This window comes from Falco naumanni, chromosome 3 (genome assembly GCF_017639655.2).
Source record: "Falco naumanni isolate bFalNau1 chromosome 3, bFalNau1.pat, whole genome shotgun sequence".
Lineage (NCBI taxonomy): Eukaryota > Metazoa > Chordata > Aves > Falconiformes > Falconidae > Falco > Falco naumanni.
Genome location: NC_054056.1, coordinates 89,179,488 through 89,198,668, shown reverse-complemented (window position 1 = coordinate 89,198,668; position 19,181 = coordinate 89,179,488). Strand labels below are relative to the sequence as shown.

The 19,181-nt window shown below is 39.0% G+C and overlaps 1 protein-coding gene across 1 annotated transcript; it reads left to right on the top strand.

Annotated features, from left to right (window-relative positions):
* Window positions 1-323: 323 nt before the first annotated feature.
* CALB1 (calbindin 1) lies at window positions 324-18,880 on the top strand. The gene is made up of 11 exons (XM_040588661.1): window positions 324-570; window positions 872-948; window positions 5,501-5,575; window positions 10,315-10,398; window positions 10,487-10,543; window positions 13,610-13,687; window positions 16,140-16,195; window positions 16,291-16,330; window positions 16,418-16,471; window positions 16,601-16,672; window positions 17,103-18,880. The coding sequence occupies exons 1-11, from the start codon at window positions 489-491 to the stop codon at window positions 17,214-17,216; spliced, it is 789 nt and encodes a 262-aa protein (XP_040444595.1). The 5' UTR covers window positions 324-488; the 3' UTR covers window positions 17,217-18,880.
* The last annotated feature ends 301 nt before the right edge of the window (window positions 18,881-19,181 follow it).

Below are 19,181 nucleotides of genomic sequence, written 5' to 3'. Positions count from 1 at the left end.
GCACACTCCCCCCCAGCGAAGGACCCGCAATAACTCCTGGCTCACCCCGCGCTGCCCCCTCCTCTCGGGGGCCTCCAGCCGGCACCCCCCAACCCCCGCTCCCGCCCACGGTTAGAGGTGCCCGTCCCCGGAGGGCTCAGCCGCGGGGGCCGGGGGGTGCCCCGGGCGGGGTGCCCCGGGCAGGGTGCCGCCGGGCTGGCCCAGCCCCGGAGCCGCCGGTGGGAGACCCCGGCCCCCCCGCTCAGGGCGGGAAGGCCTCGGCGGGGCCGGCTGGGAGGGTGGGCAGCGCCGGGGGGAGGGGCCCGTCCGGGCGGCCCCATAAATAGCCCTCGGCGGGGCGGCGGCGGGAGGAGCCGTCGGAGCCGTCGCCGCAGCCGCCGCCGCCGCCGCCGCGGGGCAGAGTCAGCACCGCGGACAGCGCCCCTCCGCGCCCCTCCGCACCCCTCCGCGCCCCGCCGCGCCCCGCCGCGCCGCCCCGCGCCCCCACCATGACGGCGGAGACCCACCTGCAGGGCGTGGAGATCTCGGCCGCCCAGTTCTTCGAGATCTGGCACCACTACGACTCCGACGGTGACTCCTTGCCCCCCCGGGGCGGCGGGGGCGCGGGGGGCGGCGGGGGACAGACCCACGGGAGGCTGGGGGGGACCCCACCGCTCCCGGCCCCGGCCCCCACCCCGCTCCGCGCCCGCCGCCCCGCAGCCGGGGGGCGCAGCCCGGCGTCGTCAGGGGCTGGGGCCGGAGCCGGGCGAGGCGCGCAGGGAGCCGCGCCGCCGGGAGGGCGCAGACGGCTCGGAGGCGTCCCTGCCAGCGCCGAAGAGCGAAGGGAGTTTGCAGGGGGCAGTGACAGCACCCCTAACTCTTTCTGTTGTAGGCAATGGGTACATGGATGGGAAGGAGCTACAAAACTTCATCCAGGAGCTGCAGCAGGCGCGGAAGAAGGCAGGCTTGGTAGGTTGATGTTTCACCCCACTTTTCCATCTCCTCCGGGAAAGAAGAGTTTTCCTGAGCAAACTCCGGTGCCCCACTTCCTTCTGTTCTCTGTTGCCATCCCATGGCTCATTCTCTTGCTCAGCAGGCAAAGGGGAGTAGCTCGGTTAGAAAGCGGCAGGTTGCAAATGAAATAAACCGCCGGCTTTGGAAAAGTGAGGCCAGGGTCCACCTCCCCGGAGGGCACGTCCCCCCTCGCATCTTGGCAGGCTACAAGTTGATCCTTCTGGCAGTGCTTAAAAAGAAAAGTCAAGAAATGCATGGATGTTATCTTTTTGGCTTGGATGGGACCTTATGCCATTGCAGTTAATCTTACCTGATCCAGATGTGCACTGATGCTTTAAAAAAAAAAAAAAAAAAAAAAAAAAAGAGAGAGAGAGGAAAGAAAGAAAAAAACAACACTTCAAGTTAGTTGGACTCTTAATTTCATACCTAATGGGCAGTATGGGCTGAAATGCATTTCTGCCCCTTGGTGGTCACTGAATAGATCTGCAGATGACTGCTAACCACTTCTTGCCCTTCACCAGTGTTACACACTAGGAGTACCAGTACCAAATCCTGGTGGTTGAAATTGTTCAGAGACAGTAAAGTTTTTGGCAATGTTGTCAAAACAATTCTGTGTATGAGTTATTAAAGCACTGATGATAAATTTCCTCCAAACTATACCTCCATGGGGAAAGAACAGAGAGAAAGAAAGAAAAAGAAAAAAAAGAAAGAAATATTCCATGTAAAGATTTGAGTTAAAATAGAAGTGAACCTTTTTAACAAACAATTGTCTTCAAAATAATCAGTTTTTAACACAAGCCACTTACCTTCAAACTCCAATATATAACCTAACGTAATCAATTTATGCTAAAAGACTTGTGAAGTAACAGAAAACAAAATTATAATTTAACTGGATGGCATGTGTGCATGGGGGAAACAGATTAATACTTCATATAAGAATACCTTCAAACTGAGCAATAGCTTTTGAATAATTAACTTTGCTTTAAAGTTGCTGTATATTTTAGAATAACATGTAGAAAAAGAAGAATCTTAATTTATTTTGTGGAAAATTGTATACTGTTATTAATGGTATAAGCATAAACTTCACACGTCTGAAAATCTGTCTCCCAGCAATGCCTCTGATGTTACTGCAGTCCAGGTACCAGTTAATTCTTCCTAGTGCAGTTGGTGTAGGCACTCATTTTCATAAGTGTAAGTTTAAACTCTTTAAAAACAAACAAACAAACCCAAACTCAAAAAAAACATGAAATTGGGAAAGGAGTATGTTTTTAGAAGGAAAAAAAAATATTTTTTTTCCACAGAAAACGTTAAACACAACTTCAATTCCTTTCAAGTATTGCAGCAAAACAAATCTCTCTTCTATACTGAAGTGCAGGAAACTGATGTCCATTAAAAAGAAGATATTAAAGCTTGTGTGTATTAGTATGAATGGCATTCTTAGTAGAAATGCTGATATATTATTCAGTAGTTAAAAAAATAATTAGAAGCTCAATGAAAAAAATATTTATTGTTTTAAGATCAGATTCTTTTCTCTCTCAAAGCAAGTGGGCATCTCTTCTTAAAACAGAGCCTGCTCAAAGTAACACAGAAAAGCCTTGCAGGATTATTCTTATCTGCTACAAATTTCATAATTTATGCCCTTTTTTTAAATAACCTCTGACTGTATCTCACAGTATATTTTTAAAATGTTCAGGTGTTTAATTAAGTTTTGTTTTCCCATTTTTCTGATTCAAACCTATCTTTGGAGTATTCTGCTGAAAAGAGCTATCTACAGTTGCAACATGAAATTCAGTACTTGGTCTGTTGGCTCTGAGGCATGGATATATGTCATCTTAGGTGTCAAATCTAAGCTGATTCTTGGATTTGAAGGCTCATTTGCCAAACAAGCATCTCATTAGTTCATGCCTTGTCTCACGGGATGCTAATTCAGTAGCCTTGAATTTCTTTTTTTTGCCAGAAGGGACACATTGAGAAGCTAGTATAGGTTATATGTCATTTCCTCGCTGTCCTTCTTTTAACACCCCAAAGCTTCTTTGTCATCATTAGCTTCTGCATTTCAGGTCACTCTCCTGCTCACTATTTTTGAAATATTCAATTATGCATTCTTCATAGCTGGATTTTACATCAGTCATGCCATATGTATTAAAGAATCACATCGATTCTGTCATCGAATAGGATGGTTTAACATTTCCCAATATTCTTCCCAACTACAGAACCGTTCTAATTATGTTTTAATTCTAATCGTTTTATTAATCTACTCAGTAAGCCCATACTTTCACAGTTGCTTTTTCTCAGACGGAGCAGTAGCATGCAGCCTGATTCATGCTAGCCCCAAAGGGTGGATTTGTACTTGGAGGGTTTAGGGCTTGGGCTTTTCTGCGGTAACACTGTCTTTTTGTTTCATGCATTATGGTAGACAGTGAATTGATCTGATATACCTTCAGGCATGTTGAAAGAACTGCCTCTTTTCTAAAGATAAAAGTGATATAAGTATATAAACATAGCTTCCATTTACTGCGCCCCATGTTCATGCAATACTTTCTCTGTTATATGCCAATTGCCAAAAGAAACTGTGGGGTGTAAGTGACTAACACGGAGGTTGATTAAGGGTCAATAGGTGGATCTTGGCTGAGCTATTCCACATCTGTTGCTCACTTTCTCTGCATATAGAGATGATTACAATATATCTCCACAGAAAAATGTGATTTAATAGATGTTTATGAATAGGGTCATGTAGGTGTTTCTGTAGTGCCATCTATCCTTACGTTTTCAAATCATATAAAAAAAAAGCTGTTTTTCTACAGCTACACTTGGCTGGACAAGTGTCTTAAATTTTTAAAGGGGAGACTGAGGTGTGAAGGGTTAGTTTCTTAATTTCTATCACTGAGCACTGCATCTGTATCAAGTTTAGGAGCAGACGTGGTTAAATTTATGCAAGTTTTCTTGACTAAAAACATTTATTTGAATAACATAACTTGAATAACTTATCAAGCAGCTCAAAAGCAGGTGAAATAAACACAAAAAAAACCCTCACAACCCTTTCTGAATAATGTACTATAGGACAAACATCCTGTTTCCTTTAACCTGTAATTAGCTGTGCCTCCTTCAATGGCTGGACATTGTCTGGCACTGCAGAGCTGCTGTTGGAAAGATTAGTAAAATATTTAACCAGGACTAATTAAAATTCAGGTGTCTAAATTCTCCATTCTATCTGCTAAGCAAACTTGTCTGCACTTTGGGATCATTAGATGAAAGGTGACATTGAAGTGCATTGTATTAATAACCACATCTCTAATTAAAGCCATGGCTTAATTGCTAACCTGCCATGGATGACTTTGACGGAAATAGGATACTAGGCCATGCTTGTATCAGCTACAGAGAACTGACATTTTAGTTAGCTTTGGTAGTTGAAATTTGGGACAAACTACAATGGACTTTGTACAGCTGACATTCCCTGTGTCTCCAGCGAGAGAATGGATCCCTTAGGTCCCATATAATCAGATCTATTATAGCAACTAAACTTCTAATTTCCAGACTGCTGTATCTCCATCTATAAACATAGCGTTGTCCATTGTTTTAATATAACTGTAGCCCTGATTCTTCCTGCATCGTTTTATTAACTCACACCTATAAGAAATACAAAGAAAGTTAAAAGTTTGATCAGTATCGAAGGCTGATGGCAGCTCATATCAAAGCAAGGCAAGGTAAGTTGAAGTGCAAAACTAAATACTTAGATATTCACCTCAAAGCTGGCACCTTTGCCGTAGCCTAGAGCAGGGACAGCCTTTAGAGAACAGACGTACAGTAGGGAGCATAATTTATATGAAGAACAATTATGCTGGCTTTACTTTGCCAGATTTAAGGTACTGCTCAAAGTTTTCTCCCTCTTAAATCCTCCCCTCTACATTTCAGCAGTGACATTTTGACACTGTTTCTATGATAACCAAATACTAAACAGTGAAAAATGTATCGTGATGAGCTCTTTCAGGGCTAAAATAGCATCCATTGTTGAGGAAAAATCCACTCAAAAATGTGGAAAGGCTATTTTGGTGTTCAGCTATATTATACTGAAATGTTCTTATTTTGAAAGATTTTGTACTGACTTCAAGTTGCTAATTTAAAAATGAAAACTGAGAAAATTGACTAATAATTGCCCATGAACTTCACTGTCATCCTCTTAAACAAAGGAGCTGTTATACACATCTTTCAACACATCTGTCTTCAAAATTTTTTTCATTCTGTAAACTAAAATAAGAGTTCTAAGTATTTAGAAGCCAATCATTCACACTGACTATAATGTAATGCCTCAGGAAGTAAAATTTATCACAATTACATTATTCATGTTAAAAAAATACTGTTTCATTTAAACTTGAGGAATCTAGCTGCAGTAAGTGTGAGCACTTCATTAAATGTAGTATATTATTTGGCGACTAATAGAATATTCAGGTAAATTTACATATGTTCCTCTGGATCTTTAAGTAATGATTCTCTCATTGTGACTTTGTAGGATTTAACACCTGAAATGAAAGCTTTTGTGGACCAATATGGAAAGACTGCTGATGGAAAAATAGGAATAGTTGAGGTAAGCCAGTTACTTTATAACAAAAGACTGACATGTTGTAGAAAATACATTTAGCACAAAACAATGTAAACATGATATGTAAATATTTTGGATTTTTCAATTTCACAGAAAATTTCTTCTGCTGCCTTAAAATCTTTAGTATTTTTTTCATTAACGAAATTTTTTCATTAACAAAAAGAAGGTATTCCTTACCCCTCTCCAGACATTTCACTAGACTTCATTTAACTTTGTGCACCCTTTGTTCAGTATAATAAGCACCAACAGTGATTTAGTTTTCCTGGAAAGCAGAAAAGAGCTCTATTTTAGAAATTTAGTTTGTGAAAGGTAATGTGATTTATTTCTACATATGATTTTGAACTAATGCTCTGTCACAACCCCTATAGTGAGTATAACATATAAGGGAACATTTAAATGTTAATGGTAGTTGTGATCCAGTTTGTGAAAGATCAGGATTTCTTATTAATTCCTTTCTTGAACTTTAACAGAACTTCAGGCAGAAAATTCCCCTGTTCCTTACTCCCACTTTTCTAAAGAGCGTAAAGATAACCAACTCCTTCTGCACCTACAGCTGCTCAACAATTGTGTAACTTAGGAAACTTGCTAGGAAGGGGGGAACCACTGTGTTTTCTCTCGCTTTCACTCTTCAATGCTGCAAGTCAAAAAAGTTTGCTAGGTTACAGCTGGAGAAGCCACTTTTTCAAGCTTAAATCTACAACTCATTTATGTCACTCTGAGTGCAGTGAGACTGCAGTTTTATTATTAAATGCTATTATTTTTTTTCTGATAATAAGAGATCTGACCTAGAGAGATAATTAAGAAACAACTGGAAACAAGCCAGGTCTGCAGAATTTCTACAGTGACCAACTTTCAGTCAGTGGCTAATTTTAAAATAGAGGACTGAACAGAATCTGTAAAAGTCAATAGGAAGTATTACCGTTGATACAATAAATCATTTTAGGGCATCTTTTCTCCTCTGTCATGTGTCTGAATTGCATATACTTCTTTAAATGCATATGTAATGATGACTAAACTAGAATGGAAATATGAGCAGTGTGTTTCACTTGCAGCTATAACTGATTTTAAAAATGCACCTTTTGACAATATGTAGCACTGATCAAATAGTTCTGCATTTTAAAAAGAATTAAGTGTTTATTTGGACTAACAGACTGGTTTTGGACTAAAAAATGCTTCTTCATTTGGTATTGAAGAATCCTATTTAATTTATTATTTTTAAATATGTGTAATAGCAAGCACTGGGATGCAAGAAGAATGTATAGACAGTGGCTGAAAAAGACTGGGTTTCCTCATTAGAAAAGATAACTGGAAGTTTTACCTTTCAAATTCTGTTTCTGATTCTGTTATTGACTTAATGGTTAAAGGTGAGAAAATTCAAGAGGGCCTGATATGGTACAGTGCTCACCACACCCAGTGAGGTGCCAAGCATGCTCAGCATCCACGGAAGCCATTGAATGGTGACAGTACTCAGTTCAGTGACTGAAGGGACTTTCTCCCTTAATATAGCAGTCTCCTAACCCAATAGCTATATTTTATTTCACTTACATCAGCATGGAGCTTCATTTTGAAAGTGCTGATGGGACTCAGATAAAACATGTTGTACATGCAGTTGATATTTGAACTTGATTCTCCTTCCTTATAAACAAAAATGTCCAGTAATTCCAGATTGCTCCCATTTACATAGTACATAAAATAGGTTTTTTCTGAAAAAGTGTATGAATATTGTTTAAAAAAAAACCTTAACGTAAAACCATTCAGACTCCCAGCCATCATAATGAATACCTCAGCATCTGACGGGAAATGTCCTTGCAAATAATGAGTTTACAGGAAAGATCTGTTGACGGAGACAAAGAGGAGCCCTGGGTGGCTTCACAGAGGAAGGAGCGGATTTTCAGCTCAGATTGTCGATTCTGTCTTTGCAAACACGCTGCAGTTAGTTCACTAGCTTTTACCCAGTGCACTCCAGCTAAAGGCTCAGTGTGACCTGTCCACTTGCTTGTCGTTGTGTAAGGCACCTGTAATTCATCTTTTGTACTCATTCAGGCAAATGGTTCACTAAAATGTGGATATAAAACCCAAGGTTTTGAAACTCAGGACTGCAGTAATTCCACATTCAAATTATTTGAAGCTCACTGCTGCTGTAAAAATAACTACTTATTAGCCTAAAATATTCTTTGTACTCCCATTCTCTATTGCAGGATTTTAAAAAGAAAATTCACTGTATTAGGTGAAAGGAATTTTAAATAGCATTAAATAGAAACAGATTTCATTACAGAGTGTTTTCTAGAAAATAGTTCTGATATTGTTTTGAGTACTGGGAGTATTTTTTTCACTAGGTAACCTATAAAGAGGTATCTCGGCCTGCAACTGAGCAGAGAGGAGTCAAGCCAGTCTCTGGCTTTGTGGTTGTCCTCTATAACTCCCAATGCAGAAACAGCCAACCTTCCTCATAAAAGCAGCATAGCTCATAGAAACACTCACTGAACCACTACTGCTGCCACAGATGAACTTGCAGCGGTCTGCACTCTTCTTCAAACACGGTCACAGGGTCCCCCTATACTTACTTTCACAAAGAAGTCATTAGAAATTGCACCAGGTTTCCATCTTTCCTCTGTGATGCTATAACTGGGACTTGGAAGCTGATTGAGTTTTGACACAATCTCCTCATCCCTTAATGATGCAGAGTTTTCCACAAAAAGCAGTGTAATGCTATTTGATGCATACGCTTGGAGAACTGGGCTTCCCTTTAGCTATATTGTTTCTATTACGCTAAAGGATACAAAAGAAAGAAATCTCAAAACACAATTTTTGGCATTAGTCTGAGCTAATATTGGATATTGAGCTACTACATCTTTGTAACGTAAAAGCCTGTGCTTTCCCTGGGGATTTACAAAGGGTGAGAGGTATAGCTTAAAATAGGCTAATTTTCTTCCAGAGGTAATAGGTTCTGTACCTCTAATACAGTTTGGTACTGCTAGTAAGCTGTTAATAATTCTTTGGAAAGTTACTATTTTACATTTACCCTTGTACCTTGTACTATTTTACAGTGTCCTTGAAAAATTCACCAGTTACAGAGAGCCCATGAATGACACCTTATTTGTCATTTCCACACGTGTAAACCCTTTCCCATGGTCATAATTAGCCTCTTCCTCCAGACTCTGCTTATTATTATAATCAGTTCTTCCATTCAACATTTGTTGTTGAGTAGGAATGTACTCTAAAAATCGTAACTCCCCTGTTGTGGGAGCAATAAATAAATTTTTCCATAAATCAGTACTAAGTTACACACTTTTAACTATTGCATACATATGGACATGTACTTACTCAAATGTGTATATGCTATTTATAACTGAGTTGGTTTTGAAAGCTGCTGACAAACCCATATTGTTTAAGTTGGTTGGGTTTGGTGTTCAGCCATTTAGCAAAGGCACTTGGAGTGCTCTGATGGGCCCAACAGCCTGCCATCAGCTGCACCATTTCTATAAGGAGAGTGCCTTGATGTGTCTTTTCAGTTGTACAAACACTTAAAGAATATAACTGATTCCTTGCACCGATAATTTTAGAGAAACAAGAGATCTGTCTCCACACTCTTGTGCCTGTAGGGTGAGAGGGAGAGCTGAACTCACCTACAGCACCGCTGGAACCCAAGTAAAAAGCCTGAGCAATTAGGCAATTTAGCAATTAGACAGAGTGAGGGATGTAAGGGTGTGAACTGAATGCAGAGAAACAAAAATTTGGATCAAAATTTTAAGATGGGGCTCCAGGAAGTCTGCAGATCTCATTTTTTGTGAAAGAATGCAGCTAAGAAATCCATCCTTCTCCATTTTCTCATCCTAGTAAGCACAGCTGGCCTATTCTTCAAGTAAAAATTTTTCTTTAATCAAAACACATTTCATACATTTTGAGGACAGAAAAAAATATTGGGCTTTTGTTAAAAACAAGTCATGATTTTACATTAAATTATACAGCATACTCTCCATCTTCTACATTTGTCACTTGCCAAAATTGAGTTATAGTAAATGAACATTTTCAATAATCAGTACAATAATGTCTGATTTTAAAAAAGCCTTTTGTAGAGCAGAGGCACTGGAAGAACCATGCCTGACTTTGTAGGGCTAAAAGCCCTTTTGATTTCTTTCTGGTATTTATAGCTCTTCTTGAACACATCTCTGTGCCTGACAGATGATGACTGTTTGCCATCCCCTCACCCTCCCCACTTGTTTTTTTTACTCCTGGCTTTTCCATATATTTTTCTGTTTACCTTACATGTGTTGTTCTTCTTGTCAGTGTTCCTCTCACTTGTTCCTCAGTATCTGCCACAGGATCTTCTTAATTCGTGGTCCTTCACACTTACCCTCTGAACATCCCCACATTACGCTTTCTCTTTGTGCCAATTGCAAGGCTTTCACCATAGAACCTAACTGCACAGGTGAATTTTTCCCCTTTTTCCCCAGCTACCCCTTAGGGAAAGTGCTATCTCACTCCCTTCTCTCAGATCTAAGCTCTGTTTGACCTTGATGAATATGGCAAAGCCGCAAGCCAGAAGCCTTTCAGAGGCATCTTCCAAACATTTGAGCTAAGAGGATGAAGCTTCCTATGGGGCCACAATAAGGCAGTATAAGCACAAAGAATCTCACAGTCTTTTAAAAAGCTTCATGCTCTTTTCCAGGCTCAGCTGGCCTAATGAATAATCAAAATTTAATCTTTCTTAAATTCTGTTACAGCTTGCTCAGATATTACCAACGGAAGAGAATTTCCTGTTGTTCTTCAGATGCCAGCAGCTAAAGTCAAGTGAAGACTTCATGCAGGTACAGTAGGAAAAGTCACCTTTTGTAAAATTATCCAAGACCTGCTTGCCATAAATATATCATTAATGCATTCACGTTCTGATTGCAGACATGGAGAAAATACGACAGCGACCACAGTGGCTTCATTGATTCTGAGGAACTCAAGGTAAGCTGATATTTATGAGTAGGCACAAGATGAGAGCAGGCATTGGATGACAGCCTGTGCTGCTATCTGTTTCTTCAGATACCCACCAAATGCATGTTTTTGCATTTCAAACATGACCGAAAAGCAATGTCATTTGCTGATGTTTTTATCACCAGTAAATTATTTAAACTGAAACTCTAATCTGATCAATGTTTTTTAAAACATGTTTTAATTCAGATCAATGTTTGTCTCAAGTGACTCAGGGTTGCAGGTACTGTAACTTAGAAATAAGAAAGGTTAAGAAAGCAAGATAGGCCTGTGAAAGCTATGCTGTTCTCTTTTTTTGGTTCATTAGGGAGGAGAGCTGTTTTGTTCTTTTTTCTTTATTCTTTTTTTTTTCCCTAAGGGCATCACTACCATCAACCACTATGCTGCTGGACAGATCATGCTCTCTCAAGTATAATGTAATCCTAGTTTCCACTGTAATACTGTTAGGCTAACACAAATAGAACTGTGTTCCCCCTGCTTGGTTAAATTGGTGGGATTTTGGTGTCAGCTTTAATATGCACAAATAAGAACAGAATTGAGATAATTCAATTAGCCATCTCAGCCCTGAAGATTTAAAACACCTTAAATCTGCAATGATTTACCTCTCTAGTCATAAAACTAACAGCAATTTGTAGATCTTGAATTACAGTCACAGAATCACAGAGTGGTTGGCAGGGACCTCTGGAGGACATCTTGTCCAACCTCCCTGGTCAAGCAGGGCCACCTAAAGCCAGTTGCCCAAAACAATATCCACAGGGCTTTTGAATATCTCCAAGGATGAAGACTCACAACATTCCCAGACAACCTGTGCCAGTGCCTGGTCACCCTCACAGTGAAAATGTGTTTCCTGATGTTCAGAGGGAACCTCCTGTGTTTCAAGTTTGTTCCCACTGTCTCTGGACCTGTCACTGGGCACCAGCCTGGCTCCATCCACTTTGCACACTCTCCTGAAGTATTTATATACATTGATGAGGTGCCCCAAGCCTCATCTTCTTCAGGCTGAACAGTCCCAGCTCTCCCAGCCTTTCCTCAGAGGAGAGATACTCATATGCAAGACCTTCTGACTAGAAAGGTGCTTTTTTCCACAGTTCAACTGCATTTGATACATTACTGTAGCTTTTAATTCAGAAGAATCAAAACAATTCCTAGCAAGAGACAGACCTAGCAGTGTTTATCCATCTCTTTTAGACTATTTTGCCCATATATGTGCTAAAGAACTAAATAAGCTTTAATAACTAAAGCTCTGGGAGATCAAACTGTCTGAATTTCTTACAGTTCTTCTGTTCAGAGGAGGAATCTACATCAGACAATTCACACCTTTTTTCCTTTTCTCTTCCTCTTTGAGTTTGGTATCTGTGTGACATTGCTGAGGGTCCTACCTGAAGGTAACCCTCAGGCAGATGAGCTTAGTCTGCTGGCTGGTCACAGCCAGTCAGTGTACCTAAAGTCTGCAGGATCAGGAGAGGCCATGCATGTAGCACTTGAGAACTCTCCAGATGTTAGACAATGCCTTAAGGACTGTTGCCAGCTGCTATAATTTAAAGTAAACCTAAACAGGCAGGGCTGATTGAGGACCAGCTGAAGAATAAAGACGTTTAAACTGCATCCCTAGTGGTCCCTTCTCTCTTGTGCTGTGAAATTTTGTCCATCTCAAAAAAACAGGCCATCTTAACATATTGAACATAAGACATAAATGTCCAGTTTTACTTGTAGATCAGTATTTCTTGACAAGCCCAGACATTTTAAGTATTTGCTATGTGAGGAGTACACCCACTTAAAATGTTGTAAGAGAAATTAAAGCTGGAAATCAGGAATACTTTCTAACAATAGAAACAGCAGTCGAATATGTTGTCTAAGGGGGAGGCAGACTCTCCATCACGGCCTGTATTTAGGAAAGGTTTGGCAATAGCTCAGATCAGACAGTAACTCAGGAAGTTTAGATACAGATGATCCTTTCTTGAGACATGGAGACAGACTGGATAGCCATTCAATGTCCTTTCCAGTTCTATTTTCCACCAAAGCACACAAGATCAAACATGTCTCCATAATGTCCATTTACAACATTTCAGCCATGTTCTTTGTATACACGCCACCAGGAAGGCCCTCCAGCATGGATGGAGGGGGCAACACTAGAAGAACTACAGCGGGTATTAGTCGTGTGACTGTTGACATGGTTGCATTCAAGCTCAAGAAAGTCATCTATGTACAAATAGATTTTCTTACAAGCTACCCCATTTTATATCTTGAAATGTGGGCCAAGATTCCACAAAGATAATGACACTCCAACTGATGACACTAATTAGGTACTCCATTGAGCACTGACAGGCATACAGACATCTCAGTTCTTGTAACACCCTTGTTAAATAAATTGATATCTTTCTTTTTTAATGTCACAGAGCTAGTACAGAAATTTAAACCACTGAATAGGTGGAAACAATCTCATTTTTTAAAGTAATAATGGCTGATGTTTCAAGTCCTGTGACAGTATATCAAATTCTCATTCAATACAATGCAATGAAACTGGCTGCACACATTTAAAATAGAAGGTAGAAAGGAGCAATGTAGCTTAACGTTCACTTCTAGCATCAGGTACCGCCACAGGCAAGAAGAAAACTTGATTAATCATTGATCTTTTCTGTAGAATTGTACCTATGTTGCAAGAAGTGATTAGGCATCCACGTTTTCAAGGAGACTCAAGGTTAATTAGTTTAGTTTACTGATAGAGCTGATTAGGAAGCAGTACACTTGAAAGCCAAACCATTTTTTCCAAAATCACAATACAACAAATGGCATACAATGCAGAAAGTTTTATGAGTCACTTTTTCCAAATAAAATGGCAATATACTTGAATTGATCAAAAGAAACTGTTATATTCTTAGCTGTTAATTACTACTCTTCATACTTACTTGGAACTTCAGCAGTAAATACTAAAGTGAGAGTAAAATAGTATTTCCCGTTACTTTAATCTGAAGTTAGCATGTCAAGCATTTTATACCATAAATAAAAAATCACCTATTATTTTTCTATTTATTTTAACAGAGCTTCTTGAAAGATTTATTACAGAAAGCAAATAAGCAGATTGAAGACTCAAAGCTAACAGAATACACAGAAATAATGGTAAGATTATTTACAGACATTATTTCATCAAGACTGGATTAATCCAACTCAATTTATCTTTAGTTGCTGGAAGGCTCCAAACGACTTGGAGTCCCACCAGGTCCTAATCAGGCTAACTATGTCATTGCAACAGGTAGATGACCAAGGCATCTAGCCTTGCAAGTACTTCTGCAGCTACAGAGTTTTGATGGGAAGTTTTCAGTGCTGCTTGAAAAAAAACGCTCAGGAATTTTGAATCTTCTTGGCACTTAAATGATATTAGATAGACCAAACCATAGAATTTTCCCATTCTGCTTCCTTGTGCCATTAGCTGCAAAGTTCACAAGAAAAAAACTGTACCTGTCATAAATACATTATTACATTTAGATCAAATTAATTTGGGTTTACTTTCTACGTTTTGCCTTCTTACAGTGCTGCAGTGTCTGCCTCTTGTCTTAAAAGCCATCAAGCCATCACATGGTGGCTTCTTACCAGATTTACAAGCATCTCACTCTTTCCTTCTCCCTCTCTTCAAGAAGGAGAAATCGATGTTTCAGATAAAACACTAGAACAAAGCCGTCGTTTCCCTGGCCTTAATTCAGCCTGTCCTTGGAGCACTCCTTCCATCCCACTGCTATGGTGCTCCATGGTAAGGACCAGTATGGGCTTCTGAGTGGACATTTCAAGAAAAAAAAGGCTCAGAATCCTTGTCTTCAGGAAATGTGTAACACTACATTTTTTGTTTTGCTAGCTTGGTTTCATCCTAAAATATTTTTAGCAATCAAAAATGTGCCAAGTAAACACACTAGTCCTCAAACTGGTCTGAGAATGGCTGATCAAAACTTGTGTTTTTCCTGGAAAAAGCCTGCTGGTTTGTTGTACCAGCATAAACCATTTACCTAGAATTGTCACTGTTTATTCACTGGTGAAAATAAGACATATCCTTTTCATTCAGGGAGCATTTTGACCTTCATCTTAAAGCATGCTCCACATTCTGGCCTCTGCAGAGAGATCCAATGACAAAGAATTAACAGCAATAAGAAAAAAAAAAAATAAGGCTGGCTCTCCCATAATCTCCTCAGAAACTAGAAAAGACTACTAGAAAACATACGGTCCTGAGCAGCTGCAGGCAGGCACAGCCAGGCACTAACAACCCATCAAAATACAAAATATGTTGACTTCACAGCTGGCGCTGCGAACCTCCCCCAAATGCAAATCTCCTTTCATGGAAAATGCATGCAAGGCAGATGCTTTTATGCAAGGAAAGGAAGCGTTCAAAGGAGCCAAGGTGTTGTGCAAAAATTGTAGTGTTTATAGAATTGGCGTCTCTTCTGGTCTCCTTTGCCATTTATCATGTATTAACCAAGTGAAATTAGGTCTTTTTTCATGGCATTAATTCTGTCTTTAAAAGGATATACACTTTTCTCAGCACAGGACGTCGTTTTTCCTCTTATCTAAAAATTACTTCTAAAATTACTGTGATTGAAAGAGATGGGATGGAGTGTGGGTGGTGGTGTTTTCAGTACAATGCCTAACAATGTTTTGTACAGTTTGCTGCTTTTGTGACTCTTTTATACAGCACAGGCAAAATAATACTTGAAAGTAGAAAAACAGAACTATACAGATGTAAAAACTGGGAGAGGAAGTCCCACGCAAGTGCACTATCTCCATCTACTTCTAATAACCAGTATAAACTGTTTGTGCTTCTCAAGCAGCAGAGGCTCATCTTTTCAAGGCCTCAAAGGAACACACTTTAATACAATAGGGTGATTAAAAATGATCAGAAATAGCATTTACTTGTTTTGTCCAATTACATTAATATACTTATTCTTATAATTTAATTATGATTATTTGGAGAGATGTAATTTCCCGTTTTCATACCATCAACAAAATGAGATCATCTATAGCATCTGTTCACTCTTTCCTTGAAATATATCACAGAAACAGAATGTGATCTTTACTTAAATATTTAGACCTAGCAGCTAATTGAATTAAACGTCTATTATCTTCTGACTATGCAATTTAATGCCTGGGATTCTATTGCACTTTACCCAACTGTTGTTTCACCTTTAAGAATAGACAATAATGATGCTATTATCAAATCATGACATGAAGTCAAAAGTAAAATGTTATCACGTCAAGACTCCTCTCATTTATAATTAACTACATGCGCATTTTTCATACGGAACATTCATCACTGCAGGCTGGTTAAGACCAACCTTAGAGTAGGTTAATCAGAATTGCTCATCTGGCTTCTTATGAGGCTTTTGCAGTAGAATCAATCACTATAAATTACTTCATCAGTACTTTAAATAAATGCATTACACAGCAAATGTGAAGATTAAAACCTGGAGCCATAATTTCAGCATGAAGTAAAGGCTATATTTCATTGAATTTAAGTTTTCCAAAGAAGTGTTTACTTCATTATGTTGATTAATTTTGATTAGTAACGTAGAATTATATGTTCTTTCAGCTTAGGATGTTTGATGCAAACAATGATGGAAAGTTGGAGCTTACTGAACTGGCCAGGTATGTCTTCTGACTCTTTGCATAACAAGTATCATGTACCAAGCACTGTTACAGAAGGAGTTAAATATTTTGACCTTTGTTTTTCCTCTCCAAAGGCTACTCCCAGTGCAGGAAAATTTTCTTATTAAATTTCAGGTATGAATATTCACATTCTTAAGGTAACTTGTTACCATCATACATAACTGGTGTAATTAATGGATGTGTTTTCCTTTTGGCATTTAGGGTGTCAAAATGTGTGCAAAAGAATTCAATAAAGCCTTTGAGATGTATGATCAAGTAAGCCTTTCAAAAACCTTTTTAATTGTGTAGTCTTATGGCATTTATTTTCTGAGTTTGTGGAAAATTAGCCACAACCTCTGAAATGAAAAATAAATGTTTAAAATTATCTTTAATGTTATTTTTCAGGATGGTAATGGCTATATAGATGAAAATGAACTTGATGCACTACTGAAGGATCTCTGTGAGAAGAACAAAAAGGTAATCCTAAAGGCCTTTTTTCCCCTTGGAGATTAGATTTAATGTGGATTTTAAGGACATGTTAATCCACCCTATTAAGATAAATATAGAGCTTCTAAGTCGTAATTCCTGAAGTCAAAGTACACGTAAAATTCTCAGCAGAAGTCACAACCTTGTAAATTCTGAACTAGGGGAGTTGTGATTGTATAGCAACACTCTTTAAAGCCTGCTTCTGAGACATCTATAGCTATCAGCTATCTAACATATGGCTATAAGATGGATAACACACAAATGCATAAGCAATATTTATAATGTATTACTGTCAGACAGTCTGAGAATATCCCCCCCCCCCCCCGCCCCCCCCCCCCCCCTTTTTTTTTTTTTTTTGTCATTTTCTGCCTTGGAAGCAAACTTGTTCATGCTGGTAAAGCATTATCTGTTCTTTAAATAGGAATTAGACATTAACAACCTTGCGACATACAAGAAAAGCATCATGGCCTTGTCTGATGGAGGAAAGCTTTACCGAGCAGAACTGGCTCTTATTCTCTGTGCTGAGGAAAACTAGAACTCTTCTATCATGTCCACTTAACTAGTGATGTACTCATCTACACAATAACTGTGCACTATAAGGGAGTAGGCTGTATTTTTAAACTGCATATAGAAAATTAGCCAGGATGTGTGGCACATTCCTTTCAGTTTGTTTCTATACTGTTTGTAATGTACAGTTTTTGTAACAATAAGATTGATAAAGAGATTGTTTATGTTTGGGCCAGTCTGTATATTCAAAAAGAAACTAAAATATGTCGGGGTTGGTTTTGGTTTTGCTTTCATAAACACAGCTGGGAAAAAAAATTAAACCTGCTGACATTGCTGTGGTCATCATATCCTTTGACACTTGCAACATTTCTTGTTGAACTACGTAACAAAAAGGTCTACAGATATCTTTCCCCGTTACAAGCATGGGTTTTTTAAATGCAAAATATGAATTCAGATGAAACATGATCTAGGTCTGAAATAGGAAAGAGATGCTGGCATGCCTGATTTCCAAAATTTAACAAGGCACTAGGAAATATTTTCAGTTGTCAAACCGCCCACTTACAGGTCTGTGCTCTCTGCAGTTTTTCAATTACTCTTCTCATTATGAACTCATAGCATATAGACAAAGCATTTATCCGGGATAGATCTCCACGCAGTAGCTGACAAAAATGTAGTGTTTTCAATCTAGCTGTTTAACTTTACTGAATTTAAACACAGGCACTTCAGAAATAAATGCCTTTAATCTGTCTTGGAATCCTGGCTAAATGACAGGTAGTATAGTTAATACACAGATTAACATATGATATTATAAGTGTACCTTTCATGACTATTGCTGTGTCAGAGAATATGACAATCCATTTTCTAAACTATTTTCACATTTTGCAGGTTATAACTATTCTAGTAAATTGCTGTTTTTACATCATATTCTGTGTAATCTATAATTAAATTTAATAACCTAAGATTGTTGGTGTCTACTTTGTCTATCTCCTGGATTTTTTTTCTGTACCATGTAAGGGACAAAACAACTATTTAACAACCATGTGCCTCCTCAGATCTTACACTGAATTACTAATCTATAACAGTTAAATTAAAATTTAACACTAAATGAAACAAAAGGTCTAGTACAGATTTTGTACCAATCCAGTAATTTCGTTTACATGGACTCAGCTTTTTATTATGCTTGAGAGGTATTTTTAAAATGGGAACCATACTATGGAAACAGCCTTGTCTTCTTGCATCTTTATTTTTTTGGCTTGGCTCCCTTTTTGCTTTACACTGGTTTTATGCCAGGCAACTCCACTAATGTCCAGGCCATTGCTCCCAGTATGTACTGGTTTCGGAAGGAAATTGGGCTGTGTCTTAAAGCCAAAAAATCTACATTGCTTCCACGTACAACTGTTTCAGAAGCAATTCCAGGTTAGCAGAAGAGCTATATAAAACTTCTCAGATGCATCTCCGTGTCTTACGTAAGCAGAAGCAAATGCATTTTATTTGAAACGTGTCTCAAACAACGAGGCTCAGATTCTTGAAGATTATTGTCACTGAACTCCCACTGAAATGAATCTTTGAATTCTTCAGGTGAACTCAGGCAACTAAATGCCATTTTAGGAGGGATCTCTCCATTCTGAGCTTTGGGAAGTTAAGGAGTAGATGGTGCCAGATGGATCTTGCTGAACCCCCTTCCCCCTCAAATAAAAAAAAAAAAACCAAACAACAGATTAAGCTAGCTCATTGTCACCGCTTTACTCCCACTGCATGCACAGTGATTTAACTTCTGCTTGTTCTCCTCTTTTCTCTATGCAATGTGAAATAGAATTGTGTGTGTTAAGTGGAGGAACACTGAATCTGCCTATCAGTACAATAAACGATTGATATTGTTCATACTGTGCACCTGAAACCCTGGATCTTGCCTTATTTTAACATTCTAATAGTGTAAAGGTAAAGAAAAAACCCCAAAACTTGTATGTAAACATATGTGGCTGCTCAAATCATT